Raw genomic sequence first — 12,170 nt, forward strand, 5'->3', positions numbered from 1 at the left:
GGTTAGGTTTCAGTGTAAAGTTTGTTTCAGGGTTAAGTCCACAATAATGTAAATAGCAGACCATTCCTCAAACATACAGTTTATTTGTAATACACAAAGCAACATTACAGCACCAGTTTGACATTTGGATATTACTGTCTCCCTCATAGAAAATGGTTACATGTTGTTCATACCTCTAGCTTATTAGTTGTGGAATTCAGTCGTGTAGACCAGCTTATTGTTCTTTTAGAAGAGACAGCCTTAGAACTGAGCACCATTTGATGTACTAARATCCAGATATGGATATTCCTAACCACTCACACTTTCTGTCATACTAATGTTCATTTTTGGACTGACTGAGTGAATATAGTGAATGGAATATGTACAGTCGATACAAACACTTTGAACAGCTGCTGTGTGTGGATGATGGGGTCATACTGGTATAAGGCCCAGCTTGCTCTCCCACCATGATTGACATGTAAGCAGAGTGTGTTGTTGGTTCTGGGTGTGTTTATGGGATCTTCATCCTGCTGGCCTGAAGGGTGAGAGGGCCAACAGCAGCACACAGTCCTTATTTTCACTTATTTCTATGAGATAAGTGTTTGTCTGGTTGTAGGGGGTTTCAGTGCATCTACTTTGATATTGTGTATAGAAWAAAGCCTCTTTTTTGTTTTGCGGTTTGAGACTGATCAAGAAAGGGGCTTTGTGTCTTGTTCATTTCTCCTTTTCAACCATAACACCATTACGTCTTACCCATGACTAAACCAAAGCATGTTTCTGTGTGTGTAAATCTGTCAAAGTATTGTTTAAAACCCTGCCTGTACCATTATTACAACCAAAGGAGTATGCCAGTTTGAGAAGAGGTAGGAACTGAAGGCTTGGTTTCCTCCTTTCCCCAGGCCAGACATGGGAAGTGTAAAGCACCGTGAGGTTGTCTGGTTGTTCTGTGTTCCGTTGTCAAGAGAGGTATGATATGTGGGCTCTGATAGCTGAGGTTCTGTGTTGAGGTATCTGAAGATCTGAGGAGAGACAGTTTTGAAGAGACTACCAGCTTTTTACTATCTGTCAGATAGAAATGGTTATTATAGATTGTTATATTGACCTTTGATAGCTCAGTCATAGCAAACTATAGGCTATATTCTGTCCTCTTGTTTATTTTCCTAAATGGCATCCCAATAACACCTACCTCATCCCATGTGTTTGTGGTGGTGTTTCTCATTGGCCACTGCATTATTTGAGCTGCTTCCAATTCCTATAGTGGAGAAATGACAGGCATGTTCATGTAAAAGAGACCCTAGCAGTGTAATTATGGAGTATACAGGACAGTTGATCACCACACTTACCCAAGTAATCCTTATAGTCCTTGTAGGACTTTTGCCTCATGGGACGTCCATCTAGATGAGAAATAGCACCTCTAGTTCGTGATTATGCCAGTTTTTAGAACTAAATTAAATGTCTGGCTGAATCGGACCTTACCAGAGTTGCCACGAGACTTGATGCACTGTCCCCGATTGGGGATGCCAGCGGCGGGGTTTCCTTGGTTGATGATGTGGCACTCATAGCCTGTGGGACAGTGCAGGGGCTCGTCACCATCCTCTGTGGTGCTGCAGGCCTCCGCTGGAGAGCAGGGGACACACAGGTCAGAGGTAAACTAAACACACACACTGATGGTGTAGCGTTCAGGTCCGTTTTAATGGTGATGTTYGAGGCTACTCACCCTGCAGTACCTCATCTGGACCATCTAGAAGCCAGCCATTCCCTCCCAGCCACCGAGGCTTGGGTTGAACCAGCCAGTCCAGCACTGGTCAACACAAACACACATCATTGGTAAGTTTGAGCCTAATGATATCATCAGTATTTTACTGCATATCCTGGTACCAATGGTTAGAACCATGCCCATGCTTTGTATGACCATGCGTGCGGTCATATGGGTCGATAAGTGTGGTTTTGTGTACTGTCATCTAGATCAGTGGCGCTTACCTGGTGGGGGCTGCACTGACTCCAGACAGGCGTAGATGCAGCCGTTATAGCAGCAGCGCTTGTGGCGCTCACACTCTGAGTCAGAGCGGCAGCCGGGCACCTCGCAGGCCTGCTCCGGCAGCATCTGAGGTGGGGGTGGGCAGCGGTCATTCTTCTGGTGCTGCGTGGATTGGGACTGCTGGTTTGGATACTCATAGTCCTTAGAGGAGATAACAGAATTACTTTGTTTGAACAGAAATGTGCAGTCTACTATCCTGAGGCTGAAACATAGAGAGACCTGGTCATTTTCAACATAGTAGGTGATTGCTGGAGTCTTTGAACATACAGTAGGCCTACAAAGATGAATTGTGACGTGTGCTTGTCCTAACACCTTTGACCAGCAGGTGGCGGTAATGTATTTTTGTAACATACTTGTTGCAACATTTTCCATCGGCTTCTTCTGTTTGTTAAGGTATCATGCCCGTTATTAAACACCTTGACCTTCACTCTAAACACGTAGAGCGATGAAGAACTGAAGGCTAAGAATTTGTTCTTAACTGACTTGCCTAGTTAAATAAAAGTCAAGGGGGAAACATTATTTTTTAACCTTTATTTAACTAGGCAGGTCAGTTAAGAACAGATAATTACTTTCAATGACGGCCTAGGAACAGAATGTGAATGTGATACAGGAAAATATGATTGTGTCAAACACACATTCTCCACMTCACCTGAACAGTGGTGGTCTGTGATTTTCTCTAAAGGAGCTTGTGACACACTTACATAATCAGTTCTGTAATACAGCCATGGTTGTACTTACTGCTTTGCTCGGTTCAATAAACTTCAACTATTTCCATGCACCTATGGTGTGAACTACTTCTTGGAGGATTTCATAGGTCAAACACTGGTTTATTCAGGTTTGTTATCACTGTATGTGATGTGCTTATAACCATAGAGCTAAGGAGGTAGCGTTTGTGGGTCTTTCCTAATATTTTCCAAGTTATATTCCATAGAGGAGCTGCTCTGGCACAGCAACAGTTACAGTTAGGTCCGGTTTCCAGTTGCAGTTGAGCTAGCCTACTGTACAGGGCCAACCACAGTCTCATTCTGAGGGGCTCACTCTGACTCTGCCAACACTAATCAGAATGTGAATGTTCCATGTAGTCTGGCCAATGTGAACCAAAGCCCATCTTTATCATGGAGCTCCAGACCAGACACTGTAATTTCAAGTTCACATCCGACGTGGATGCCCTGCCGGCCCGGGTAAGGTGTCCCTTTCCCCCTGACAGAGAGACTGTGCCAGGGGCCCTCTGAGAGTTTTCCCCCCTCTCACTAATTAGATAATGGGCTTGCACGTGATCGTTAAAGCTGCGCTGTTTATTTGGCAGGCTAAGCGACTGCTCTTCCAAAACAACCATAAAAACGAAAGTAAATGTTTGGCGCTGGTGTTTGACACCGAATGCATGTTTGTAATAAACCCACAAATAATTTGCTCTGTCAACTGCCAGCCTGGTGGGTGGGGTGCTAGGTCTTACCATGGCTCAGTGACTGGATCAACTTGTAGCTTTTGCGTGGCAACACACGAGTGCACTACTTTCTTTCCTTCCATCTCAGTGTGACTGCAGTAAAAGTAACACAGTGCTGACTTGGTTAGGTTATTGATCCTGATTTTACGCTAATTGACCATGTCTTAGTAACACTTCCAGATTTTTCATGCGCTTTACAGTGATTCTATTTCCTCAAAATGAAGCTTTTGACCTTATCAGAGCTTGCCTAGCTACCCATCCACATCGCTCTGGCCATACAACACACCAACTAACGTTTCTATGGAGCGATCGATAGAGCAACAGTTAAATTCAGGATTAGTCACCAGGGCTCTCTTCATTCAAAGAATTCATGCTTTTAGCAGCTGTGGTCCACATTGGCCAGATTGGATCCATCATCTCTCAGATCTTCTGACTGTCTCCTGAGGGTTTCTAGGCCGAGCTATATTAGCCTATCCTACAGTATCTCAAAGAGAAGCCAATCACATGTCACAATGCTGTTGGGTCTACAAAAGGATTCTAATCATGTTTACAACTTTACAGGTAATGATTATGGGAGGCGAAGTAGGCCATTCACTTTCATCCTCATGTCACCCTGTATCTTTACAAATGCAGTTCAGACAACTCCAGGTTTAAAGTACAAGAGTGAGGCTGATTATCCATGTGTTTGGACAACGTGAGCTCCAGTGACCATGGTTCATTATCTGCCCAGTTCCCATGGTTTCTCCTCAGATCTCAGTAGCAGAGGAAGTAGAATATCCGGTTCCTGTCTATCAGTCTGAATGCCAAGCTGCCCTACCATGTCCTGTACTGTGCCGTGCTGCATGTGTCTGTTTGATGTTCAGTCCCACATTGTTTATTTACAGTCATTGGTCTCTTCCTGCTGGGCCACAGAGATGCCGGCAGACCTGTTATATTGATTTGTTCCAGGGCAGGGATTTCAAAGCTGAGCGATTCAGCAGTGTGGGCTAAAGCCATCAGAGACCTTATTTGGCTGCAGACTGTGATGTAAACTGTAATCAGGCCATTGACGTCTGTACTGTATCTAGTCCTTAGATCAGACACATCCTAATTCCTACTACTCCAGGAAGCACACCACTCAGCTTCTCCAGTGAAACGATGTACAATGTGATAGTCGTACACCCCAAATAGATGTATCGATTGCACTGATTATTTAATGATAGTCATACTTATGCATTGACCATGTTATTTAGATCCGTATCTCTTCTGTAATACAACAGCATCCATTCTCCACCCTCCTTTCCATTCTGAGATCCCCTGTGCTTAGAAAGTTCTCCAGACCAGCCTTGCTCTAGCACCAGTTCATGTTGCAAGGGTAGAGCTAAAGGGTAGAGCTGYYGCTTTCAAGGTGCGGGACTCTAACCCGGAAGCTTACAAGAAATCCCGCTATGCCCTGTGATGAACCATCAAACAGGCAAAGCGTCAATACAGGGCTAAGTTTGAATCAAACTACACCGGCTCTGACGCTCGTCTTATGTGGCAGGGCTTGCAAACTATTACAGACTACAAAGGGAAGCACAGCCGCGAGCTTCCCAGTGACACGAGCCTACCAGACGAGCTAAGTCACTTCTATGCTCGCTTCGAGGCAAGCAAAACTGAGGCATGCATGAGAGCATCAGCTGTACAGGACGACTGTGTCATCACGCTCTCCGTAGCCGACGTGAGTAAGACCTTTAAACAGGTCAACATACACAAGGCTGCGGGCCCAGGCGGATTACCAGGACGTGTGCTCCGGGCATGTGCTGACCAACTGGCAGGTGTCTTCACTGACATTTTCAACATGTTCCTGATTGAGTCTGTAATACCAACATGTTTCAAGCAGACCACCATAGTCCCTGTGCCCAAGAACACAAAGGCAATGTGCCTAAATGACTACAGACCCGTAGCACTCGCGTCCGTAGGCATGAAGTGCTTTGAAAGGTTGGTAATGGCTCACATCAACACCATTATCCCAGAATCYCTAGAACCACTCCAATTTGCATACCGCCCAAACAGTGATGCAATCTCTATTGCAGTCCACACTGCCCTTTCCCACCTAGACAAAAGGAACACTTATGTGAGAATGCTATTTATTGACTCCAACTCAAAGCGTTCAACAACATACTACCCTCAAAGCTCATCACTAAGCTAAGGATCCTGGGACTGAACACCTCCCTCTGCAACTGGATCCTGGACTTTCTGACAGGCCGCCCCCAGGTGGTGAGGGTAAGTAGCAACACATCTGCCACGCTGATCCTCAACACTGGAGCTCCCCAGGTGTGCATGCTCAGTCCCCTCCTGTACTCCCTGTTCACCCACGACTGCATGGCCAGGCACGACTCCAACACCATCATTAAGTTTGCAGACGACACAACAATGGTAGTCCTGATCACTGACAACGACGAGACAGCCTATAGGGAGTAAGTCAGAGACCTGGCCAGGTGGTGCCAGAATAACAACCTATCCCTCAACGTAACCAAGACTAAGGAGATTATTATGGACTACAGGAAAAGGAGGACCGAGCACATAGCCTATCAAAGGTTGCAGACCAGCTTACCTCGATAAAGAGAGGGCCAATGTTTGAGACGATTGCTGAATCTTTTAACCATACCACGTGGTTAAACTTTTAGACACCGACAGAATAAGAACAAGTCTTTGATATTAATTACTAGTCTGCAGCTAGGAATTCGGTATCATATATATATGATTGTTCCCGAATGAGCGAGCGTTCATGTGCAAAGGATTAGCATTTCAATTGTTATAATTATCAACTGTGTGTTGTCATCTCAGTCGACCCCCACTTCCCTTTTGTACGACAAGCCGCTATGCCGGTTTAGCCCACTAGGGAAACTCCGTTATCATTTCCTTGTAACTATCAACTGTTTGTTTATGCATTTCTGTGAATTACTTAGTTAGTAAATAAATTCTTTAAGACAATTGATGTATGGATGACTCATAGTGAAGACTGGGTTCGTGCAGATAACCAACAATTTACAACGTTTGGAATGAGACTAACGTGAGGTAAAGTAAATAATTCATTAATTCGAAGACTAATTGATCAGATATAAAATATCTGAAAAGTTATATTAGGAAAATTATAATTTTGTAATCTGAATATTTTCCTTGGTGCCCCGACTTCCTAGTTAATTACAGTTACATGATTAATCATAGTTTAATCGTAGTAAAGACACGACAACAGTAATGTCCAGACCATCCTCAAATTATATAATCTGACTGGGATTGACGTTCATAACTCCTATCGAAGCCTCAGTGGGCTAAGTGTATTAACTCTGACCTACACAGAAGTTTACTCAAACCAAGTATGAAACAGACTTTACCACCTGTGKATTTCTTCCAGAATATTTTTTTACTGTATGCCAAGGCCATATTATGTTTTGTATTTGTTATGCATATTTTTTTTCTCCTATTTATATAGCGAGTGGTATTTACTGGCTACACTAGAGGGATTATAACCTGTATTGAGTGCAGCCATCTTGGAATAGCCTAGTAAATTAATTTGGCTGACATACTGGAATGAGCAAAATTAGGATGCCTCTTCCAATCTTGTTCGTTCTGATGTCTCAGCACAGAAACAGCCCAATCCCATGGGATTAATGTCYTTATTGCTACCATTGATATGGAGCTGTAGCTATGAGATGGTAAATATAGATGTGAGAATCACCTGGGGAGGACATAAAAGTCCTGAGAGGCCGAGGCAGATGGACCAGAAGCAGAACAGGAATGCCTCATTGAGAATGTTGTTCATTGACAACAGCTCAGCGTTCAACACCACAATGCCCTCCAAGCTCGTCACTATGCTCGGGACCCTGGTACTGAACGCCTCCCTCTGCAACTGGATCCTGGGCAATAAAGATAAAACACCAGGTGTCATTTTAGATTCTGAGCTCAATTTTGAATCACATATTATGAATGTGACCAAAATAACTTTTTACCACCTGAGGTACATTGCCACGGTGAGACTGTTTCTATCTCAGGCTGACAGAAAGACTCATCCATGCTTTTATTACAAGCAGTCTTGACTACTGTCATGCTCTCCTGCCATTGGTAAACTACAAAACAAACAGAATGCTGCATCACGGGTACTGACCAAGACCAGCTAGAGAGCACACATTACACTGGATTTAACGTCTCTGCACTGGCTGCCTGTGAGTTTTAGAATTCAGTTTACGATTGTCCTATTGGTTTTTAAATCAATTCACTATTGTGCACCAATACATGTCAGACATGCTTTTAAGTTATGTACCCAGTAGGTCCCTCAGGTCCTCTGGCACTGGCCAGTTAACTATCCAAAAGCCTAGGACCAAGAWGTATGGAGAGGCAGCCTTTAGTTACTATGCCCCCAGCCTCTGGAATAGCCTGCCAGAGAACTTGAGGGGGCTGAAACTGTGTACATATTTAAAAGAGATCTTAAAACACACCTTTTCAGGTTTGCTTTTCCTTCGGGTGCTTTTTCAGTTTTTGTTATTCGTTAGTTTTTTTATTCCCTTGTGTTTGCTGTATAGTAAATATTTCTGTTTTTATTTTCATTTATTATTATTTTTTTGCGAAGCGCATTGCTTTGCATTCATGTCTGAAATGTGCTATATAAATAAAGTTTGGTTTGATGATTTGGGCACTGCAGCGGTGCATGCTTAGTCCCCTCCTGTACTCCGTTCCCACAACTGCGTTGCGGCGCACGACTCCAACACCATCATTGCGTTTTCTGATGACACAACAGTGTCATCACCGATGACGATGAGACAGCCTATAGGGAAGATGTCAGTGACTTGGCAGTTTGGTGCCAGGACACCAATCTTTCCCTCAATGTCAGCAAGACAAAGGAGCTGATCGTGGACTACAGGAAACGGAGGGCTGAGCACTCCACCATCCACATCGACGGGGCTGTAGTGGAGCGAGTCGAGAGCTTCAAGTTCCTCGGTGTCAACATCACTAAGGATTTTTAAAATTAATTTTAATTTAATTAAAGTTTTTATTTAACTAGGCAAGTCAGTTAAGAACAAATTCTTATTTACAATGACGGCCTACCAAAAGGCCTCCTGCAGGAGCAGGGGCTGGGATAAAAAAAATATTAAATACAAATATAGGACAAAACACACATCACGACAAGAAAGACAACACAACACCACATAAAGAGAGACCTAAGACAACAACAGCATGGCAGCAACACATGACAACACAGCATGGTAGCATCACAACATGACAACAACATGGTAGCAACACAACATGGCAGCAGCACAACATGGTAGCAGCACAAAACAGGGTACAAACATTATTGGGCACAGACAACAGCACAAAGGGCAAGAAGGTAGAGACAACAATACATCAYGCAAAGCAGCCACAACTGTCAGTAATTGTCCATGATTGAGTCTTTGAATGAAGAGATTGAGATAAAATTGTCCAGTTGGAGTGTTTGTTGCAGCTCGTTCCAGTCGCAATCTGCAGCGAACTGAAAAGACGAGCGAGCCAAGGATGTGTGTGCTTTGGGGACCTTAAACAGAATGTGACTGGCAGAATGGGAGTTGTATGTGAAGGATGATGGCTGCAGTAGATATCTCAGATAGGGGGGAGTGAGGCCTAAGAGGGTTTTATAAATAAGCATCAACCAGTGGGTCTTGCGAAGGGTAAACAGAGATGACCAGTTTACAGAGAAGTATACAATGCAGTGATGTGTCCTGTAAGGAGCATTGGTGGCAATCTGATGGCCAAATGGTAAAGAACATCTAGCTGCTCGAGAGCACCCTTACCTGCTGATCTATAAATTACGTCTCCATAATTTAGCATGGGTAAGATGGTCATCTGAATCAGGGATTGTTTGGCAGCTGGGGTGAAAGAGGAGCGATTACGATAGAAGAAACCAAGTCTAGATTTAACCTTAGCCTGCAGCTTTGATATGTGCTGAGAGAAGGACATTGTACCGTCTAGCCATACTCCAAAGTATTTGTATGAGGTGACTACCTCAAGCTCTAAACCCTCAAAGGTAATAATCACAACTGTGGAGAGAGGGGCAGTCTTCTTACCAAACCACATTACCTTTGTTTTGGAGGTGTTCAGAACAAGGTTCATGGCAGAGAAAGCTTTGTTGGACACTAAGAAAGGTTTGTTGTAGAGCGTTTAACACAAAATCCGGGGAGGGGCCAGCTGAGTATAAGATTGTATCATCTGCATATAAATGGATGACAGAGCTACCTACTGCCTGATCTATGTTGTTGATGTAAATTGAGAAGAGCGTGGGGCCTAGGATCGAGCCTTGGGGTACACCCTTGGTGACAGGCAGTGGCTGAGACAGCAGATGTTCTGACTTTATACACTGCACTCATTGAGAGAGGTAGTTAGCAAACCAGGCCAAAGACCCCTCAGAGACACCAATACTCCTCAGCCAGCCCACAAGAATGGAATGGTCTACCATATCAAAATCTTTGGCCAAGTCAATAAAAATAACAGCACAACATTGCTAAGAATCAAGAATCAATTAACATGGTCCACACACACCAACAGTTGTGAAAAGGCACTACAACGCCTCTTCTCCCTCAGATCCTCAAAAATTTCTACAGCTGCACAATTAAGAGCATCTTCACTGGCTGCATCACCGCTTGGTAAGGCAACCTATTGGTAAGGCAACTGCTTGGCATCCGACCGCAAGGCGCTACAGAGGGTAGTGCCTATGGCCCAGTACATCACTGAGGCTGAGCTCCCTAACATCCAGGACCTCTTTAGCAGGCGGTGTAAAAATTGTCAAAAACTGTTCTCTCTGCTACAGCACGGCAAGTGGTACCGATGCACCAAGTCAAGGAACCAACAGGACCCTGAGAACAGCTTCTACCCCCAAGCCATAAGACTGCTAAATAGTTCACCAAATAGCTACAGAGACTATCTGCATTGACCCCCCTTTGCACTAACTCTTTTGACTCATCACAAACGCTGTTGCTACTGCTTATTATTTATCCTGTCGCCTTATCACTTTACCCCTACTGTACCTTAACCCCTACCACTTTACCCCTACCTATACCTTATCACTTTACCCCTACTGTACCTTTACCCCTATCATTTTACTCCTACCTATACCATATCACTTTACCTCTACCACTTTACCCCTACCTATAACTTATCACTTTACCCCTACTGTACCTTTACCCCTACCACTTTACCCCTACCTATACCTTTACCCCTACCATTTTACTCCTACCTATACCTTATCACTTTACCCCTACCTATACCTTATCACTTTACCCCTACTGTATCTTTACTCCTACTTATACCTTATCACTTTACCCCTACCTATACCTTATAATTTTACCCCTACTGTACCTTTACCCCTACTTATACCTTATCACTTTACCCCTTCCTATACCTTATCACTTTACTCCTACCTATACCTTATCACTTTATGCCTACGTACCTTTACCCCTATCACTTTACCCCTACCTAAGCTTTTCACTGTCAGCCTACACCTTTTGTTTACAAAGCATGTGACAAATACAATTAGATTTGATGTCCAGACACATGTCAGGATCAGAGAGTATCCCCCTAGATGTGATACAAAAACAGATGTGTGTTACTAAGCAGTGGAAGSTGTGGTTATTGTAATGTTCTCCCCATGCTAGCAGATTGTTGGCATGTTTTTGGCTGTGCTGGCCAGCTGCTCATTCTGCTTTGCTGCTCTGGAGGGAAAAAGAGAGCTCCATCCTGTGCGCCTCTACATCCGTTCTCTCTGCCTCCCATCTCTCTCTCCACCACTGTCTCTGTCTGCTGCTCTTACTACAGAAACCCCTCTGTGACAATGGCCATGCTCTGTTTCTCTGTGTTCAGTCTTCTGCATGACCGTCCGTCACTCCTCTACTCCTCACACAGCCAGGACAGAGCGGAGAGGACAACAGGGGACTACACAGCATTCATGAAACCATGGTGCTGCTATTGCTAAAACCTCCAAACTACACCCCTCTGCCATCCTGCTAAAACAGTGTATGTATTGTATGTCCACCAGCTTTACCTTCTCTCTTTCGCACGCACGCACGCAAACCACACACACACACAACACACGCAAAACACACGCAAACACACACACACACACACACACACACCACACACCAACACACACACACACACACACACACCACACACACACACACACACACACACACACACACACACACACACACACACACACACCACACACACACACACACACACACACACACACACACAACACACACACACACACCACACACACACACACAGAGGGTATTGCTGCAGTGAAGGTACTCATATCAGGTCTAAACCCCACCTTTTGGTTAAGCCCTCTCTTTCTGATCCGCCGGGCACCTCCTGACCCACAGGACAGCACCAGCATGCAGAGCACCAACATCAGGGGCATCCGGATGTGACAGCCAGGCATGGTCTAACGCTGAACTCTTCCTGTACTCCTCACACTGTTTCGTCTCTTCTTCTGCCACTCCTTGTATTCTGTATTGTATCCTTCTTCCTTGGAGTTTAGAAAATGTTCTCTCCTTTTCTTCAACACTGTGGTGTTCAGTCCAGTGCTTGGTATTCCTTATTGGGCTGGTGTTGAGGCAGTGGCTCCCGTGCTTGTGAAGCCAGCGATTACACAAGCTCTGCTATAGGACAAATATTTTTATCCGTCTGAGCAGGGGAAACTGCAGGGGAAATAAGAAG

General features: G+C 44.4%; 1 protein-coding gene across 1 annotated transcript; it reads right to left on the bottom strand.

The window, feature by feature from the left end:
* Window positions 1-63: 63 nt before the first annotated feature.
* LOC111952948 (WAP four-disulfide core domain protein 1) lies at window positions 64-11,928 on the bottom strand. Its single transcript, XM_023971986.2, has 7 exons — window positions 11,782-11,928; window positions 1,960-2,158; window positions 1,697-1,780; window positions 1,456-1,596; window positions 1,323-1,373; window positions 1,166-1,231; window positions 64-998 (listed from the first exon to the last, which is right to left on the bottom strand). Exons 1-6 carry the CDS (start codon window positions 11,890-11,892, stop codon window positions 1,167-1,169), a joined length of 651 nt encoding a protein of 216 aa, XP_023827754.1. The 5' UTR covers window positions 11,893-11,928; the 3' UTR covers window positions 64-998; window position 1,166.
* Between the last annotated feature and the right edge of the window lie 242 nt (window positions 11,929-12,170).

The sequence above is a fragment of the Salvelinus sp. IW2-2015 genome, linkage group LG26, assembly GCF_002910315.2.
Source record: "Salvelinus sp. IW2-2015 linkage group LG26, ASM291031v2, whole genome shotgun sequence".
Lineage (NCBI taxonomy): Eukaryota > Metazoa > Chordata > Actinopteri > Salmoniformes > Salmonidae > Salvelinus > Salvelinus sp. IW2-2015.